At 38.7% G+C, this 21,497-nt stretch overlaps 1 protein-coding gene across 1 annotated transcript; it reads left to right on the top strand.

Annotated features, from left to right (window-relative positions):
* Positions 1 to 459: 459 nt before the first annotated feature.
* Positions 460 to 20,621, top strand: LOC142095355 (P2X purinoceptor 4-like). Its single transcript, XM_075178308.1, has 13 exons — positions 460 to 672; positions 1,904 to 2,051; positions 5,095 to 5,166; positions 5,775 to 5,847; positions 11,111 to 11,207; positions 11,336 to 11,416; positions 12,608 to 12,749; positions 13,368 to 13,504; positions 14,776 to 14,869; positions 15,760 to 15,825; positions 17,547 to 17,645; positions 18,483 to 19,857; positions 20,198 to 20,621. Exons 1-12 carry the CDS (start codon positions 533 to 535, stop codon positions 18,504 to 18,506), a joined length of 1,173 nt encoding a protein of 390 aa, XP_075034409.1. The 5' UTR covers positions 460 to 532; the 3' UTR covers positions 18,507 to 19,857; positions 20,198 to 20,621.
* The last annotated feature ends 876 nt before the right edge of the window (positions 20,622 to 21,497 follow it).

Below are 21,497 nucleotides of genomic sequence, written 5' to 3'. Positions count from 1 at the left end.
TTATGTAGTTGAAATGTTGAAATATAAAAGTATTATCTTCTATTTTTGTAAATAATCTGAGAGCATGTTTACTGGGAGCAAATTTACGGACAACTGGTAAAAAACATATTTATAGTAAAAAAAATTAAGCAATCAATAAAATATGAAATCTTATTGGCAGTCAGAAATTACAAATAACATGCACCTCGCCAGTGATTTTGACTTTTGTTTTGAAACCTATATAATTTCTGTGCCCCCTTACATAACTATGGGCCATTAAACATATATACTCAAGTTGAAAATGAACATGTAAAGTAAATTAAACTGTGGTGAAGATCTGATAAAACACTAAACTTTCACTCGTGGTCGCTGATCGGAATCAGTGATTAAGGATTATTCGAAAATTCCACGACAAACCAGTAGGTGGCGATGAAGATTTGAATCCAGCTCCGCCCATCATTGTGGAGCTTATCCCTTACATGTGTAATTGTCATATGACCACCTGGAAGTTCAGAAGTCCTCCCAGCCTCGTATTCCTCTATCTTCCATTGTCATGTCTTGTGGGGGCTGCTGCCGGGAGGTGTACAGTTGTATCTTTGACTACAGCACCCCGCGTATAGCGCTCATTAAGAGCAGGAAGGTTGGATTGTTGAACAGAGTCGTCCAGCTGGTTATCCTTGCTTATGTCATTGGGTATGATAGTTATATTAAATGTTCTATTACTTTTTTTTTTCTATTTCTCTACTGTACTTACTGCTTTAGCTGTATATTTTGGCTTTATATTCTGTATAGTCTTCAATGAAAATCAGTGAATGGTGCATTATGAGACATCGTGTATATACGTTCTTGCTCTCGGTTCTTGCCATATGTTTCAGTTCTATACCTGGCAGCTTATTTGGACAAAGTAAAAGGGATTTGCCCTGTGGTCAGGTTTACTGATCAAGTACAGTTCTTTGCATAGGTGTTGCACAATAATTTGTCCGTCTTTACTCTTAATGCTATATAAAGGATACTCTAATTGTATCTTTACAAACAGGGGCAGATTTAGACTTTCTGGTTGGTGGTGGGCTTAATAATTATCATGGGGAGGGCTGGCAAATTTTAACCTGGGGGGGGGGGCAAGATGACAGATGATTTAAATGGGAAAAAAATGCTGGTGACCCAGCCCAAGGCAGTTCACTATGAGACCAGCCTGGGGCCAGATTGCCCCCCTGCCCATCAGCCCAGCCTGCCCCTGCTAATTATAGACAAGTTTGTGTATACCTGGAATTCTATCTTCTGTGCACCTCTGCCTTCATGTAGGTGACCCCAGCAGATAATGTGTGCCATTAATAACCAAACCCATGCTATTGAAAATTGTTTTTTCTTGTTACTATTATATAGGCACCACTTGAACCCACTATACAACAGAACTGTATTTTCCCTGTGTCACTAGCTTTCATCCTGGGCACGTAGACACTGTACACTCCACAGGGTGTCTGGGATAAGCATCTGTCTGTATGTTGTTGATGTACTCACAAGAGAGCACATACACTTATAGTTAGTGGCATACTTTCTGGTGTAACAGAGGTGTCATCTGCTATAGAGATTGGCAGCTGAGGGGGGCCCTTAGCGCCCCCCAGCTGCTGTGCACTATGTAGATACAGGCCATGCTGCTTCCCTCTGCTGTGTACGTGGTTAGAAGAGTGAGCTCCCTGCTGTGTGACCGCTGACACTGCAATGACTTCTGAAGACCCAGAATGCTGTGTGTGCAAACTGCCCTTCTAGGGCTCCAGGATTCAATTCTGCTCAACACCCTATAATCCAACCTACAAAGCACAGTACACCCCATCCCTCACATAATAATATCCCCAAAACCACCACCGTACACGTCTCTTCCAAGATTCCACATCTTAATACACATCTGTGTCTCCTCCTTTATCAGGTGGGTGTTTGTCTGGGAGAAAGGCTACCAGGAATTCGACACTGTGGTCAGCTCCGTAACATCCAAAGTGAAGGGAGTTGCTGTGACAAACACGTCAGATCTGGGCTTTAGGATCTGGGATGTCGCTGATTACATTATACCTGCTCAGGTTTGTTCTCTATACAGTAGCGGAAATACCATTGGTGCGGCAGGTGTAGTGCACCAGGGCCCATGAAGATAATGGAGCCCGCTGCATGGCAGATGCAGAAGATCGGGGGCCCCAGTTCCCGCCTCCCTGCACGGGGGCCCACAGCTTACTAGTTCCGCCTCTGTCTCTATACTTCTGTTTTTTTTCTGTCCTTGAAATGGTTAGTTGTTAGAGTGGAGCTTTTATTGTATTTAACATTTGGTAGTAATTATGGCTTTAGTGAACGCAAGTAACTGGACCATGCAACATTCACAAGATGCTTCCACCGCTCCTGGCTGTAAGCACCTGTGAGTATTGCGTCATATGAACCAATAGTTCCCATCCACCTGTTTATATGCTTTTACTAGCATTCAGAATACTAGAACAAGTCTGTTTTTTAATGTATTTGGGATAAGGGCATTAAAGTCTTAGAAAAGATACATTACAGTGCAATAATATTTTCCTCTGAATTTATTACTTTATTGTGGGCCTATGCTGTCTAACCAGTTTTGTGTTATCATTTTATTTCGTTTGTATAACATTTAAAAAACATATTATATACAATACACATTGCTGCACAAGCCATTGATGGTATTGGAAAGGGTGAAGCTGAGACTGAAATTATTTGTAAACTGTTGTCATGATTCACAATGCTTTACATAAAATAAATAATTAAAGTGCAACCTGAATTTGTCAGCTTTGAAATAAACTACATTTAGACATTTGCCATTACGTATTAATATATGTAAATGCACTTGAACACACAAAGAGACTATTTGTTTCGTGTGGCCGCTGGTGGCTGCCATGAGATGAATGTTTTTCTAAGTACACTCCAGAGTTTTTGCCATTTAAATATTTTACTTTTAATCCATGTTTTCCAGAATACTGTTGCATCCAAATAACTGTTTTGCTTTATTTGGCACCAAAAAGGAAGCATAGGGTTAATTTGACTTTTGTCGTGGGTAGACTTAAAGTCTCCCATAATTTTGTTTTTATTTACAAAATTATGGGAGGCACCAGGACTAGGCAGAAAGGAGGCTTTTTCTGGGTGACTTACTCAAGCTTCTGGAAATTAAACTGGTATGGGAGAAATTATATTTACTCACAAACTCATCGTTCGTGGTGACCTTCGACTTGGAAAGCTATATAATTTTATGTTTGTTTATTGTGTATAAAGGGTGTGTTACCCATTGTCTGCTAGATATATACATACACAGTGGCCTAGTGGTTAGCACTTCTGCCTCTAACCACTGGGGTCATGAGTTCAATTCCCGACCATGGCCTTATCTGTGAGGAGTTTGTATGTTCTCCCTGTGTTTGCGTGGGTTTCTTCCGGGTACTCCGGTTTCCTCCCACACTCCATAAACATACTGGTAAGTTAATTGGCTGTTAACAAATTGACCCTAGTGTGTGTGTGTGTGTGTGTGTGTGTGTGTGTGTGTGTGTGTGTGTGTGTATGTTAGGGAATTTAGACTGTAAGCTCCAATGGAGCAGGGACTGATGTGAGTGACTTCTCCGTACAGCGCTGCGGAATTTTAGTAGCGCTATATAAATAAATGATGATGATACATATAGGTGTGTGTGTGTGTATATATATATATATATATATATATATATATATTATATATATATATACATATGTGTGTTTTTTATAGCCGTACTTGCACTGTATCTGTGCCTTGCTCTCCCACTACTTGTTAAATATGAGCAGATGGCACTTGTTCATAGTATATTGCAAGGCATCATTTTCATTTCACAAAGTGGCTGCTTCCACTGTGGGTAGGCATTGGGTGCACTAATATACTGAGTTGTGGTTCTGTTTCGTTTACATAGAAAGCTTTTTCTGTTGGACTTGTGCAGTGGGATCTATGTATATCAAAGTGGGCTAGTATATGGTGGCATACTGGTGCCTACCGCCACTTCTCCTACTGCCTTCATTGTAAAACTATCAAATTCCATTCACTTACATTTTTCATGCTGTCACTCCACTTCCAAATGCATAAAAACATATTAGTAGGTTAATTGGCTGCTTGCAAAATTGACCCTAGTGTCTCTCTCTCTCTCTGTGTATGTATGTTATGGAATGTAGCCTGTAAGCTCCAGTGGGGCAGGGACTGATGTGAATGAATTCTCTGTACAGCGCTGCGGAATTAGTGGCGCTATATAAATAGCTGATGATATATAATATTTTGTGGTGACAGTAAGCGAAATGGAAAAAGCAAAACAGTTGGACAGTGAGTACAGTTTCCTTACAAAGGAACTATTGTGTTTGCACAAGAGCAAATACCATAGACACTTGTCTGTGTATGTTGGTGCCAACCTTTTTAATTGTTATTTTGACCATTTATGTACATTATGATGTGTCTGTACAAGGCCCTGTTATATCGTGTATATAGAGCAGTTCTCACATGTGGCATAAAAAGTCAGAATTCTGGGCACAGGGCTACTTTCTCACTGCTGTTGTGTAAATCTGAGAAATCGAATACCAAACCGAAAACATCCTAATTACTCTTAATCCTCCTTGGTCTGTATATCTGGTTAATCCTAAATAAGTGAACATCTGAATTCTTTCAAAGTACTTCCAGGAGTGGATATTGTTTTAAAGCACTCAGTGCATCTTATCCAAGTGTATTATTAGTATAGTATACAGTAGTATATGCTATAGTCCAAATAATATATGCCCAATGGACCTGTAGACAAACATATGCTTTCTGACGAGCATAACCATCAATTTCTATGTTCCCTGCAGCGATCACACGTTTAAATGAGAGGTGTACCTTAGCAAGTAAACGTGTTAGGCAGGCGCAGCGTTAATGTGCTTTAATGCAAGGTCAAAGTTAAGACATTGACATATTTTTTTTTATATTTAACTAGAATTATATGTACATATGTATAGCCCTAAGTATCCCTTAATGCAGTGTACTGCATCTCATATTAGTATAGATTCAGGTGATTGCTGTGTTGGGAATGAAGAAGGGTTTTGTTTAAAGACAAAAAAAAACTGATTTTCATCTCTTGTATACAGGAAGAAAATGCCGTCTTTGTGATGACCAATCTAATTCTGACACCGAATCAAACACAAGACCATTGTGCTGAGGTGCGTTTATATCATCTGGGTATATACCCATCACTTTCTTATTCTGTTAATGCAAAGCTGGGCAAACACACAATGATTTAACATTTGATACATTACTTGATCAACAAAAGATTAGTGACCAATTTTAACATTTTAAAAAAAAATTAAATTTCAATGACTCACTGGTCAGAATGTTGTGTGTTTCTCCCACACACAACAGGGTAGAACTGATGGTGATCGCAAGTCATCTGAAAACGATTGGATGAATAAGATAATTATGTGAATCTCGCTCATTTCACTCACCGTGTGTTTTTTAGGTCTCAAATTCGGGTGGTCCCACATGTTTCTGTATCGCTTGTAGTATAGGCAGTGGTGTCCGATATGTCCACGGATAGGGCTATACCTTATAAACTGCTAGCTGACATGTATCAGGGTCCTACTGATCCAATTATAAACATAGCGTTGGACAGCAGCTTATAAAAACAAAGGTTGCATCTTTACAGACATTATTTATTCACAAGAGCTGCAGTAAATACCGTGTGTGCGTTAGTATTGCAAACCGGTGTAACGTGGGGCTTTGGCTCAGGTACCCTTAACAATGTGGTTTGTTTTTATTTATTATTTTTCAGCAACCAGACTCTTCCACAATATGCACATCCAGTCATAACTGTATCCCTGGTTATGTGACCACCCACAGCAATGGTATGTTCTCAAATTACTCTGTATAGACCATAATACTTCCACAGTTTATATTTTATCACATTGCCAGTTTTAAACTCATTTGAGGACATTTATGAAAACCAGTGCACAGGTAGCTGTGCAAGGAATGGTTGCCCAGATGTGCCCAAGCGCAAGGATCTGACAGACTTTGACAAGGGCCAAATTGTGATGGGTAGACAACTGGGTCAGAGCATCTCCTAAACGGCAGATCTTGTGTAGTTACCTGTATGTAGTGATTAGTACCTACCAAAAGCAGTCCAAGGAAGGACAACCGGCGACAGGGTCATTGATATATGTGCGATATGTGAGTGTGATGCTTTGGGCAACGTGCTGCTGGGAAACCTTGGGTCCTGGCATTCATGTGGATGTTACTTTGACACATACCACCTACCTAAATGTTGTTGCAGACCATGTACCATGGCAACTGTATTCCCTGATGGCAGTGGCCTCTTTCGGCAGGATAATGAGCCCTTCCACACTGCAAAACTTGTTCGGGAATGGTTTGAGGAACATGACAAAGAGTTCTAGTTGACTTGGCCTTCAGATTCCAAAGAATGAGGGAAAGGGATATGTTTCTGGAGTGGCATTCTGGTTTGTAAGACGTTGATAAAACGTAATCAAATTTTATTAATAACTTGTTTAAAATTAGCTCAATCTCCTGATTGCTTGGATAGTAGTGAAATATTAAAAACGCATAAGAGTGTAGTTGTGCATTGACTGTGCAAACATAAATTAAAACTTGCCGTAAAAGACTACTGTGCTCTATTATCTGTATCGATATTATTCTTCAATAAATTATTAAAAATGGTAAGGTTCCATATATTTCATCACATTTTAAACTGAACGTCAATCGTATATAGATTGTCTCTCCGAAATAAAGTCTGTATGGAAGATCTGATAGATACATTCCCCAGAGAGGGTATTAATAGTGATAGAATCTGTATTATTTTTAGAATAGGAAAGGGATGTAGTTGAAAAGTCTACAGTGAAATTGTCTATACCAAAATGTCGAGAGAGATAATATTGACAGACTTATGAGGTCAACTGTCACAATGTCTACATGCTCATAAGGTCAACACTGTTAAAATGTGGACAGGGTAGTAAAGTTGACAATCAAAAATGTCTAAATCACTAGATTTAAAAATAGTATATGGGGGGGATAAACTCAAGAAATGTTAAAAACAGCAGAACCAACCCTAATGGTATGGACATTCAGATTAAATCTATATGTGATGAAATGTTTTGAGCCTTACTATTATGAATTAAGAATAATTTATTGGAAAATAATAGAGCACAGCATTCTTTTACTGCAATTTTTAATTCACGTTTGTCCAGTTAATGCACAACTACACTTGGATAGTAGCGAAATATTAAAAGCATATACAAGTAACCAGGAGATTAACCTAATTTATTAAAATTAGGTTAATCAAAAAAACTTGATCATATTTTACTCCTGCATCTTAGAGAGCCCCTCCAGAAACATACCCCTTTCTCTCTTTCTTTGTATATATTGTTAAATGTAATGCTCCCATAGGGCTCCTACCTAAAATTTAACACATGTTAAAGGTTATAACAATCAATACCATTGTTTCTAGTGTTACCATACTGACTAGCTTTTGTTGCGTTTTATAAACGCTGCTTATTCTACTTTTTGCTTTTACTGCATGTAAACACAAAGGTGTCCTAAATGCTAGTAAAAACACATATTTAAAACACTAGAAAACAGCCTGTGGGTTTGTGGGCTTATGTTTGAAAATAAGATTATAAAAAGCAATCAACTTCTAGCAGAAACATTTAACGCATTTGCTGAGTAGCAACAATGTAGACAACTGTCTCCCTAGTTGTATTTTTGCAAATGTCCGAGCTCTGACTCCTATCTCATCAAACAAAATTAATAGGTCAGCAGAAATCTCCACTACCATTAGTATTTTTGTGAACCAACATAAAAATAACTGAAGGGCATAATTCTCATATATAGGGGCATATTCAATTAGCTTTCGGATTCGCGGTAACGCGCCGGAACAGCCGCGAAACGTAATACACGTTACCGCAATAACGTGGATTTTCGTTCGCAGCCCATAGGGTTGCGAACGAAAATCCGCGTTCATGCGGTACCGTAATACCCGCAAGAACGCGCACTTTTCGCGGTAACGCGCGTTACCGCGAATCCGAAAGCTAATTGAATATGCCCCATAGAGTCCTAATGGGCAGTTGCTACACTATTAGTTTACAAGTGATTACCCACTACTATCAGCATTCTTATGAACCAACAATAAATATATAATAATAAAGTGATAGTATAAATATGGGGCAAATTATTAAAGGGCCCAATATTCTTTATACCTCAGAATTTTTATAAACAGGTCACTTTTTGATATTTGCTGTTTGCAAGCAACCATTTGTCATCATTAGCGCTCTAGTGAACTAATGATATATTACAAATATGTAAACAACCATTTGTTATCATTAGCGCTCTGGTGAATTAAAGATACAATTATTAATATCTAGTGGTAGTAATAGTCCATTTGTCAAGGCTATATTGGATAACTGCTATACTGATGTTTGAGGGAGATATTTATAGCAAGTAACATTACTTGCATATACATATTGCACCAGTATATCTAACCATAATTTATTTAGCAGGGTATTTTTTCCATGACCAGTTATTTATCATATCCACTGAGGGATTAACTGGTCTCATATCTATATCATTTTTGAAAGTCTTTTGGTCCGTCAATATCCCCCTTTCATATTAGGGGTTGACGATCTTTTGAACCATGATAATTAATAATAGATGAACACATACCCGAGCTAGTTTTCTGGCTCCTCCTTCTGTGGTAGTGTTTTTAACATTTTTTGCACTATTTTCACGATGTTTTTCTCTTTTATTTCACTTGTTCATTAAGAGATCTTGTCAAATCTCAACTGAGATATGTTATTAAGATATTATTATCAAATCGAATAAAGGCATTTGCCCTGTACAACAAAATTATTACCCTAGTATTATAACTATTGGTTTTCATCTGAGTGTTTCCCAACTATCATCAGCACATGCTAGCGGCTGTAATATGAGACATTTTCAATTTTATTCATTTTGGATTAGGAGTGCTCCAAAACCCCATTTCTGTTTCTTCTCCCTTTTTTTGTTTTATGTTTCATCTAATGGGAAGAGAACCCCCTCATCCTGATAATGATCTAGATAGATATATGAGGCATATCCATAACTCTGTGCGGATTACTCCCCTTTTCTTTCTCCAAACCTATTTGTAACCTGTTCTTTACACACAGTTGCAAATTGAACAGACAATACAAAGTAATCTTTGTTGCTTGTCATAGCTGTATATAGTTTGTTCTGAAACCCTCTTTTTACATGGCTGTATACTTTGGGCAGGTATTAAGGCGTATGAACATATACTATACATTACTGGCAGAGCATGCTCACTGTGTCCCTCAAACTGTAGGAAGTCTGCCAGCATCAACTAATTTAAATAATGGCTATGGCACATTAGTAATGCTATGTGTTTTAGTAACTGTGCACTGCAATTAAGCTATTACTGAGGCTGTGCCACTTATGTAGTAGTGGCTTCAATTTCTTGCAAAAAAAACCCTTCTCTATTGCTTCCTTGTTTCAGTCAGGCAGTGGTATTGTTGAAGCCCCTCCCTCATATGAACTAGAAAATCATGGGAAAGAGGCGTCCCAATACACTTGGGTGTTTCAGTCAGGCCCACCTTAGTATTAGGAAAGAGGCCGCCTAGGCCCCGAAGATTTAGGGGTATTGATAGAGTAAAATTAATATTAGATGCATTTTTCCACTATATAGTATAATATAAAACATATTAAATGATGCAAGGCTATCCATCCTGTGTCCCTTACCGCTCCTGTGTCCAATTACCTTTCCTCCGTGTCCCTCCACCTGTCCTTTATATCTTCCATGTTACCATTTATCTTTCCCATATCTGCTTCCTTTCTCTGTTCCTATGTGCCCCTGTCTTCATTATGGGTATCCCCCTCGCTCCCTGCTCTCCCCCAGGCCTCGCATCCTACTTCTCTCGCTCCTACCTTATTACAGCACAGTGGCCTAGTGGTTAGCACGTCTGCCTCACAGCACTGGGGTCATGAGTTCGATTCCCGACCATGGCCTTATCTGTGTGGAGTTTGTATGTTCTCCCTGTGTTTGCGTGGGTTTCCTCCGGGTGCTCCGGTTTCCTCCCACACTCCAAAAACATACTGGTAGGTTAATTGGCTGCAATCAAAAATTGACCCTAGTCTCTGTCTGTCTCCCTCTCTGTCTGTCTTTGTGTGAGTGTGTGTATATATTAGGGAATTTAGACTGTAAGCTCCAATGGGGCAGGGACTGATGTGAATGAGTTCTCTGTACAGCGCTGCGGAATTAGTGGCGCTATATAAATAAATGATGATGATGATGATGATGATTCCTTGATCTTCTCTATCTATCCCTGTTCCTTCTCCTATTGATCCCTCTCACTAGGGAATTTACACTTGTGCCCCCTCCTCCATCACACTGATGCCCTCTCTGTCCTCTACTTGCCTTTCTATGACCTTCTTCTCTTCTTCCTTTTTTTTTTCTGGCTTTTCCTCAGTGTGCTGGCTCCTCTCTGCGCCGCTCCTCACTGACCGTCTCAGATGTGATAACATCGGCCCCGACAGTCAGTGAGAAGGGAGTAGCCGCCGCCCCCAGTAAGTACTTACTGGCTGCCTGGAAGGAAGTGGGGTGAAGAAGTGCTGGTATGTCATACCAGCACATACCGACCCACCTCGAGCACTATGTACTGACAGTTGGCAACAATGAGTGATTTGGCAGATAAAAAGTTGAATGGAACAGAAGGGTCTGAATATGGCATCTGAAACTATTCCCGACTGTTATGGATAACCCAAGCACAGGGTAAATGCAGAGTGTGCAGCCTGGGGTGTAGTAGAACCATGAAGATAGCAGCTGTGTTTATGATGAGTAAGGAATAGACAATTAACTACAAGATAAACATTCCTGGAACAGATGGTCAGCATGATCTCTACCCATTTATGAGGTACTATTAAATCAGATAGGATTGCATTAATGAGACATATATGTGTAAGATTATCTAGTTATTTTGGTCATAGTATTGGGCATATTTGCCATATACTTTGCTTAGAATAATGCTATCTAAGCTGTTTAACTTCTGAATATCATAGATTAGATGTTTTTACCCAGAATACTCTTGTGAATTCCTGTTTTCTACCACACAGGAGTACAGACTGGAAAATGTGTGAGATATAATGATACTGTCAGAACATGTGAAGTGTTTGCGTGGTGTCCAGTGGAAAATGACACCGAAGTTCCCAAGTGAGTGATGCCACTGACTGGTGATTTACAGCAACAACAAAAAGAAACTTTATATTTTTTTTTTTTGCCCTTGTGTTTATACTTTTATTGACTCATTTTTGGAATTAATTTGCAATCTCTTGTTATAGACCTGCTTTCCTCAAAGGTGCTGAAAATTTCACGGTTCTTATAAAAAATAATATCTGGTACCCTAAATTTAACTTTTCCAAGTAAGTGTCAAATAAACTACAACCTGTTATTTAGAGTAAAAAAATAACTATGTGTTTGTATAGGAGAGAATGTGTGATATATGGAATAATGCTATGGATAATACTGTATGTATATTACAAGTTACTGTGCAGTTATGTGACCGTGTCATAGCATGAGACTGTAGACTGTATGCTGTTATACAGAAATAAAAAGTGGCTTCTAATAACCACATTAATTTATGCCATCATACTATATGATATAATGCATATACCATATAGTATGATGGCATATGAAATATCTTATATACACGTTTTTGTAATGCACAGTGAAGTGATGACATCAGAACTCGCTATTTATACAGATATAATCTACAAGTCTGCACTTAAGTTGGCCTCACACATGTAAATATGGATCTGTGTTAAATTTGGTTACTTACCTGGATGGCCCAATTGGTCAAATTTGGTCACTTGGCAGCAAGGCCAATTAACGTGACTAACTGAGCCCTAATTAGTTCAAACGACCAATGACTTCTTCCATGTACTAATAGCGGTTATCTGCTGAATTTGTTATTTATTTATTTTGGCCAGGACTGATGTCATTGATCTCATAGTTGGTGGCAGCCCGTACATGTGGCAAATCCGGGATTGTTTTTGTCTACATTTGCTAAACTGACTGAATCAACAATTGTGTAGCCATTTTTTGTCACGTATTAGCAAATTTTATCCTAAAAATACAATACAACATTTCTGACATTGTCTAAAAGACTACTAAGCTTAAAAATACAAGCACTAGTTTCTGGCAATTAGTTTAGAAGTCCCCAAGTGCCAGGTAGATCAGGAGCAGCTTCATGTGCCGTCTCTACCTCTGCCAGCTCGTTCAGTTATCTTGGTCTGCAAAACTAAATACGGTTTTGTGCAGTTGAGACACATTACTGCACCTGTTCCGCTGCCCTTAAGAATACGTATGATCCTTCCAAGCTTGGTCATCGTCTATGCAAATAGACTTTTATGCAAAACGGGATGTGCTTAATAACGTTTCAATAACTATTGCATGTATTAGCACTTACAAATTGCATAAAAAGTCTGAAGACATCGCTTCCAACCTCCCCCTGCTGTTTACTGTGTGATTATTAACATAGCACTTGCTTTCCCTTCACAGACAGGCAGCTGACTTGTGTTTAGAACCTAATGTTTACCTGGATTATTTTATAGGAGAAACATTTTGCCAAATATAAGCGCTGATTACCTGAAAACCTGCGTGTATGATCGTGCCAGCCATCCGTTCTGCCCTATATTCCGCCTGGGCAGCCTAGTGGAGGAGGCAGGAGAATCCTTCCAGGACATGGCTATACAGGTGATTCAGAGGATCATAAATTCTCCCTTAAGAACTGAAATGCTGTATATGCTTCTGAGTAACAGATTGTCTCATATTCAAACAATGTTTTGAGATATCCTTCAGCTTCTAGGTGTCTTGGTAATGCTTGGTATTAGCTGACACTAAATATTTTTAGACATATTTTATGTCTAGTATAAAGCATCATTTGTTTTGGTATAATATTGAATCTTCCTTTCATATTTTGGACTTGCTTAACCCTGTATACATACACTAACCATGTAGCATTCACTTATGTGGCAACATGCATACTAGACGTCAAAGGCACACTAACTGACACCTTTGTATTCCTATTGTAAATATTTGACGTATTAATGTAAAATATTCCTGTTGCAGAACTGTACTTTGCTTCTATAAAGATGTTTCTAAGGCTGCTTGTTGAACTTACTATTTATTAGAATATTATTGCTTGTCACTGTCTCATAATCCCCTTATCTCCTCTCCGCGACAAGAAGACAGTGAAAGGCAAGACACAGCCAAATATGAGTATTGCCTCATAACAGCAATTTCCTAAATTAAGCATTACCTTTAGTTGCAAAGCACTGTGCTTCAATATATTGTTTTTGTTTGTTTTGTAAGGGTGGAGTTATGGGAATTCAGATTAGCTGGAACTGTGATCTGGACAAGAAACACACATATTGTGTTCCAAAGTACTCATTTCGACGTTTGGACAACAGAGAACTGGATCACAATGTGTCTCCCGGATATAATTTCAGGTAAGCAAATATAAAACACTGAACAGGATACAGGGCAGGAGGATTAATGACAAAATACACTGACTTACACACAGGGCCGTAACTAGGGCTGTGCGACAGGGGCGATCGCCCAGGGCGCAACGCTGAAGGGGGGCGCAATTTAGGAGTATTTTAGGTTCATTTGGTTAAAATTGAGTGCTAGGGGGGCGGCATTTGTCTTTCTCGCCCCAGGCGCTAGAATTCTAAGTTACGGCTCTGCTTACACATCACCAGCATTAGCCTGCACATTTTTGGGTATATGTGTTAATTAATATTAAGATATTTTTTTCATAGAGAAAAGCTAAATTATTTGAAGTGCTTATTCTAAATTTCTGGGTAAGCCTGTTTCTACTTGCCACCATTTCCAAGTATTTATTTTTACTTTACGGAGAAAAATGAACTTGATGCTGTGATATTAACGTTTTTCCGAGCACAGCCTTCCACTGTGAACACTGCAGCAAAAAATATCAACTGAGCTATAATGAAACATTTGTTGATTAGCATTAATACAGATAAAAAAATGTTTTATAATCCTTGATGTACAAATGGCCATGTGTACAAATGTTTCCGTGTTGGTAAAGGAAAGAACAATGCAGTTTAATCATGATACTTGGAATGTATAGCTTCAAACATAGAACATTGATTGTATGAGCATTAGAAATGTCATACACACATGGATAATACACCTCTATAGACAAGTAAGTTCATGTGTATGGGACAGGTGGTGTGCTGAGGGTAGGGGTGTAATGATGTAGGAACATAGATTGGTGAAGGCTTGCAGGACCCATTGAATTGTTACTTTGATGCACTGAGTGTTTTATTCACTCGGCTGAACTGAACATCTGAGAGTATTACACACTCGTGTGCACTTCTCATGTGGTTTCAGTGTTCTGAGAAATCCTGTAGATGACAAGCCACAGGCACATCATTGGCCTTAAACTGATTACAGTTGGTGCTGTTACCCTATTGTAATATAACACATACTTATTGAACCCGTCACAGTACAGCCACAGTGAGGCAATCACTTTGTGAACTGGCCTAATAACAACCAGTGCAGCCTGTTCACTCCCTGCCTCCGCTATGTCACTGGTTTCTAGGGAATGAATAGGCTGCATTCTTGGGCACATTGGTTCGGGCCACAATATGGTTGCCGTCATTGTATGTAGGCAACAGGTGTATCTTCAGTTCTCAGGTAATAGATGTGAAATAGAATATAGGGTTATCGTGTAACTTATTTAACACCCACATTTCAGGGTTGCAAAATATTACAAGGATTCTATGAATGTGGACTCAAGAACTCTCATGAAAGTCTATGGAATACGATTTGACATCCTTGTTTTTGGAACAGTAAGTCCGACATGTGTGCCTCTATAATTAATGCACAGTTACGTCTGTTTAATAACCAGTTAGATCTGTACTCTGTGTACAGTTATGCAGCACAATGGGCATTGCTAATAAATATTGTGACAATATATAGACCTTATTAGTCTCTATCTATATCTAAATGAGAGAGAGAGCATGTACCTCCTCTTGTCCTGAAGATGGCGCTGTGTTGTATTCTGAGCAGAGAGTGTGTCTGTGCACATTTACTAAGATATCATACCCTAGTCTGTGCCTGTACTGTCATTTTACTTCCTTTTTTGTTTTGATTTTTCTTATCTTCTGCAAGAAAATGATTAAACCGTTCCATGTGAATCTTGAGGGTTGTGGCGGTAGGGTATTGACAGTGTAGTTTTTGTTACCGCTCAGTAAAAACTATTTAAAACTGCTATAGCCATTCACAATCTCGTCTCTCGTGTTCTCCTGTCATCTTCATTCCCCGTATTATGGGTGACTGTGAGGGATTATGAATATGCATATAACTTAATACCCACTACAAATTAAACCTACCTATAAAGTAACAAAAAAAACTGAAATCTTCAGGAGATACTCATCCCTTTGGTGTCTTCACAACTCTCCATTCTCTTTCTGTAGTGGGTGTGACCATTGTGAATCTCCGCTCTCGTCACACCTGTATCTTTAGCAACTGATTGGGTGGCAGACAGAGGGCTATATCGGCTGTATATAGGGTGTATATATGTGTACTTGTGTACTTTGAAATCTATCGATGCACCATATTCCTTTTCATTTTGATGAATAACAGAGGTATTTTAATCGGACCTTACTGATGCCTTGTTTAAGACACCTTAAGATCTATCACAAATCCTGTTGTTGACGATTAAATTTTGATTTTGTAGGCAGGAAAATTTGACATCATTCCTACGATGATTAACATTGGATCTGGTGTTGCATTGCTTGGGGTGGTGAGTTTTGTGTGGACCAGTTTTGTTGCCCATTCTTACAGTTTCCTGGTAAAATTAATCAAGTGTGCATTGAATAAATGGTAATATTAAACCTGTTGTCCACTTGGTAAGTTCTGTTGAAGAAGAGTTCAACCCAAAGCAAAACATTCGTATACACAGAGTAAAAACTTATTTACCTGCTACGCTCTATTTGCTGGGTCTGTCAGGGTCTCCAAAGAGTCTAATAGATCTGTACTGCCCTCCACTCTCTTCTCTTCTTTTAGGTAGGTCTGTTTTAAAAAAAAAAAAGTTATCTATAAAACACCCCAGGTCCCAGGAACTTCCATTTCTACTGAATGGACTGGGAAGTGTGTTGGGGACGGGTATCTATAACAACTCTGCTGATTTCAAAAGGGTTGAACAAGTAGAAGAATGTGGAATGAAGTGTTGACGTTTTGGACCCATTGGGGACAATGGTGTATCTAGAGTACAGTCCACAGCTTAAAAGTTAGTTATCAGTTTTTATTTTAACTGTTTGCACTTTACCTATAACTTCATTTTAGGTTAGGATGGAGTTTTAAAAACATGCTGTTTATGGAGCACTGTCTCTGACAGAACGTCCATGCACAGAATATAAAAACCTCGGAGAAGATGTTCTGAATGTGTTACAGGTTCAGCATTTGCCCCCACTGCAGTCCCATAGAATAGAAATTAATAACTTTGTGCACTCAAAGTAAGGGATCCCACGATATAGACATTGTATTTTATATATAGATATGTAGAAAATGCTGGACATTTGTTGGGAGGTATGTTATGTATTTTAGGATTCTCGGCATACATTTCATGATTTTACAGGTCAGTATCTGAGATGGATCTAAAATACTACATGTGTCATTAAGTACCACGTAATATTTACTTCAATGGCATTGCTTACACTTGAGGGGAAAGATGGTGTAGACGCAAATATATATTTTTTTCTGAAGAGGTGATACTTGAACTATAAAAATTAAAAGTCAATTGAAAGATAGTGGAATGGATAAATGTTTGGCTAAACAAGAAAAATCATATTATTGTGGTCAATGATGTCAGCTCAGACGAAGGGCAGGTAACAAGTGGATTAGTACTGGGTCTTCTTTTATGTAATTTATTATTAGTGATGTTACTTGTGGTCTACAAGGGAATGTGTCTTTTTTGCAGATGGTACAAAGATTTTTATCATGGTTAATACCCCAAAAGGGGTAAAACAAATGTGTAGCTATTTACAGAAAATTGAGGAATAAACAAAAATGGGGAATTTTAAATTTAATGCAGCAAAATATAAAACATGTATATGGGACACAAATCCAAAGGCAGAATACAGAATGAATGGTGATCTAATGTCTACAACTGAGCAAAGGAACCTGCAGTTTATAGCTCAAGTGATTTGAAGGTAAGAAAGAGGAATAAGAGGAAATTTGATGGCGGAAGATGAAAGCTAATATAAGGGAGACATTTCGTAGAGTTCCATGAAATAGTCTCCTTGTACTTGAACAGTAAAAGAATTTAAGAATGCATGGGAGAAAAATAGTGCTAATGTTAAGACTAAGATAGAAAATATTAAGACGACTGTAACAATTTAGAATATGTCTTTAAGCCTACAGTAGATGAGGTTGGGTGGGGAAAGGCTACCTAATAAATCCATCTATGTGAATAGGATTTGGAGGCTGTGCACAATTTTAATGGAGTTTGTTACTGTTTTTTAGGCAACTGTGCTGTGTGACATCATTGTCTTCCATTTCTTTAAGAAAAGGCATTATTACAGAGAAAAGAAATTTAAACACGTGGAAGATTATGAGGAATTGGTAAGAGATTTTCTCTTTTTTTACGTTTCACTAGCTGTGTGTGTGTGTGTGTGTGTGTGTGTGTGTGTGTGTGTGCGCTTTGTCAATAGTGTGGCAATCCTTCCACCAATCATTTAAAGAAAAATAAACACATTGGTCTCCAGTATGACCCAACCCCCCACTTCAACATATGTCCTTGTACAGGTGTATTGGCAAAATAACATTAACCATAGAAAAGTTTGCAAATTGACAGAAATGACCTATCACAAATTTTTCAATAATATCCCATCATCCACCAAATGAAAGGAAAAAAAACCCCATAACATAAGAAAAAAGAGTCAAATGTATCAACAAGTACTCTTTTTGAAAGTGTATGTGTGTGTATTATGTGAATGCAGTGAAGACCGTCCCTAGTAGAGATGAGCGGACAAGTAGTTTCACGGCACAGTAGGCCATTTCACAGATGTATTAAGTTCCGGTGATGCACATTGTGAGTTCCGCATTTGTGTAACCACCCGCACTGTCTTTGTAAATTTGCATTTTGTTAGAAAATAACAATCGTGGTCATATCATTATGCCGTGTTCCGAGGTTGAGGACAAATTCTGCCCGTGAAACTCACACGCAAAGAGGCGAATAATCGACCGAGTGGTTTCAAACATTTCGCTCATCTCTACACCAGAGCACAACCTTTCATTGCTCTCAACATTCTCCTATATTCATGGAGACCCTAGTGTCATCTTTGTGTCGGAGATTATACAGATTTGGTTCAGTCCAGTTTCTTTAGGCCCTAATTGTGTTGGATAAGTTGTCATCTTTATTTATCAAAAGATGTAAGCAGACACTAATTTTCATTACAGGATAATAATGGACCAAACCCTTGACCCAAGGAGTAACTGGATAACTCGTATTTAGTTAGAATTATGAGACACAACATGGGAGAGGTCATGGAACAAATCATTGCACACTCAGATGCCATCTATGGTCTTGTGTTATAAGCAGGATGATGTAATCACAAATCGTGTGCACAAGGTCCAAATAACTGTAACATTCCAAGTCTCTCTTAAGGAGGCCAAGTCTTTTGTTTTGTTTTTTGTTTTTTTTAAATGTAAAGTACACTGTGAATCTTTGTCTATTACTATTGCAAATGTATTTAATATAGGGCTTGCACATACAGATGTTGAAATCTTGTATTCAACGCGCATCCTTAAAGCATGTTAAATGCATCTTTAATGTGGGCAGTTCTAATGAAAAGTGAATGGTCCTGTACACACACACATTCCCACATACATTTGCATTTCAGATATTTCAACATTACCTCCAGCATTGAAGAACATGTTCGCTACTTAAAACACTATACTGCAAGAAGCCTTGAGAACACTCATTTAAAAGCAAAGACAAAACTTTGTCCGTGCTTTAAACATATTGTTGCTTAATGCCTCTGTACACATTTCAATGGGATATTCCCAGCAGCCGGCTGTACTTCTTAACAAACCTTTTTTTCTGAAATGGAAATTTGAATGTGTTATATTTCATTAGTTAACTCAAATAATGACCAGTAAGTGATAGCTCTACGTATTGTACGTTACCCTATGCAAATGTCACATGTTAAATCTGGGTTTTTAATGCCTATTTTCGATGCACTTAAGTTTAATCATTTGTCTTGGGGTTTGATTTTGTTTTTCTTCATCTGTTTTTTGTTTTTTTAGGGGTGATGCTATTGAGCTGCATTTAATAACTGTTTTTTTGTATAGATATTGCCATATGATACCTCTCGTAGATACCCATACACAGGGGACCTATATATACAGGGGATCCTAGTCTAGGAAATGCAGTAAAAACTTTTGCACTTCAATTCTTGTAACTTTGATTACAGGGCACATTTCTATATTTATATCACAGAGCACCATTTTTTCATGATAATAGACTTTTAATGAATTACAATATAATTAGACCATATAATTAAACAAGATTTTGTAATAATTTAAGGGACACATTATTTGTGGGATTTTGTCAGATAATGCCTGTCTATGAATGATAACAAGTGTTGTTTCAATATATAATGGAAAATGCATTCCACTAAACTGAGCTCTGAGTGCTGCTCTCGTTGGTAAAATTATATTTCTTGTGGACCGTGGACCACCAGAGAATTGTTCACTTCTATATATGACTTTATAAAAGTGTTACCTGTTACAGGCTCTGCTGCTGCCTGTGATTCTTAGACCTGAATCAGGGGTGAACGGAGGATTGTCGGGGGGTAGGGGGGGGGAGGTCTCTCCCCGCCCCCCCCCCCCCCCCGACCCAAAAAACCCCCACCACCCGCGAGAGCTGCTGCGCATGCGCAGCAGCTCCATTTCTTCAGCGCTGTCCTATACGGCAGCCGCGGCGCTGTCTAAGAAGCGTCCGCGGCGGTGCTGTATACACTACAGCACTGCCGTGGACGCTTCTTTGGCAGCGCCGCGGCTACTGTATAGGACAGTGCAGCTATAGCGGCCACTTAGTTAGCACAGGGGGGGGGGGGTTTCTGGAGACTCAGAAACCCCCCCCCCCCTGCGTGCGCCACTGTGAATAATAGGTAGACCCACTAGTAGCCCACCACGCATAAGCCTATGCCCCCCCTGAATATTGGCAACTTTGTTACTACAGCTACTTTGAGTAAGACCTTTAACACTTGTTTAACATCCCGGAAACCTTTATAAAACATGTATTTTTCTAGTTTCCATGTAAAAGAAAAAAACATATTGCACTTTAAATGCGGTTTCCACCTTACAAGGCTTCCTATCCTAATTTTCCACCATAGAGAGACATCGAAGGATTTCACAGTGTAATCAAGGATGGAAAACGGAAACTAAAAGTACATCTTATCAGTGTGGTTGGAACTGCACCATGTCTAAAAACGTCCAGTGTATTTATTCAATAAGCCTGGTGACATGTTTTGATGTGTACCTGTGAAATATATTTTTTTTTATATTTTTGAAAATAAAATAATGTGCATAATTCTTGCTGTGTTATGTAATACTACTGTACTGACGTACTTTAAATGCTTTATCTTGGTTTGGTCTCACAGGGAGTTATAATGAGGGATACAATTTTTTTAAAAAAAAAATTAGCACAGGATACCACATAACCTAAGATGTCACCCCCTCCCCCATATTTGTTCATTACATACCCAAGAGTTGAGCTCTAAGCATATAAACATTGTTGTATGTAGGCTTGAGTGAAGGACTTTGCAGTACAGTATTTTGTTAACCATCCCTTAGTGGTTGTTTTCCATGGCAATTACAAATAAAAATAAATAAATTAGTATATAAAATAAATATTTGGCAAGATTGAGCCTAATACAACATACAAGTATATCCATACGTATGATCTCATTGCTACTGGATTCCCATCACCCACAGCAGGTGGAAGGCTAATAATTTATTGGACACTGGAATAGTTTATAAAACCTGACTCACAAGACGGGCCCTGTGGTGTAAGGCTGCTGTATTTTCGGCCCTGAATCTGAGGTCTGCCCAGCAGCTCTGGAAGGGATTCTTTTGAATCCAGAAGGAATGAGTTCCAGGAAGCCAAAAACAGTAGCAGAGCACAGTAAGGCTCTGGTGTCCCTGGGATCTGGCAACCAACATTCTAGAGTTTAATTAATTTAGGATCTGGTGCTAGTAACAAAGCCCTGGAAGTAAGTTTAGATGGGAGACCTAAAGATTAGATTCCCTATTCTAAACTAATGGACGCCAGTCCCGGGGGCTTCTACCTCCATACGGCAGACTTACCCCGCTGATCAGATGCCAACAGACAAGAATATAGAAGAAAAAAAAAAAGTAAGTGAGCTGGCAGGAAGGTTCATGTTGTAAGAGTGGTCAGTGTGAAGGCAA

This window comes from Mixophyes fleayi, chromosome 1, assembly GCF_038048845.1.
Source record: "Mixophyes fleayi isolate aMixFle1 chromosome 1, aMixFle1.hap1, whole genome shotgun sequence".
Classification (NCBI taxonomy): Eukaryota; Metazoa; Chordata; class Amphibia; order Anura; family Limnodynastidae; genus Mixophyes; species Mixophyes fleayi.
This window is presented reverse-complemented; position numbering and strand designations above follow the sequence as displayed.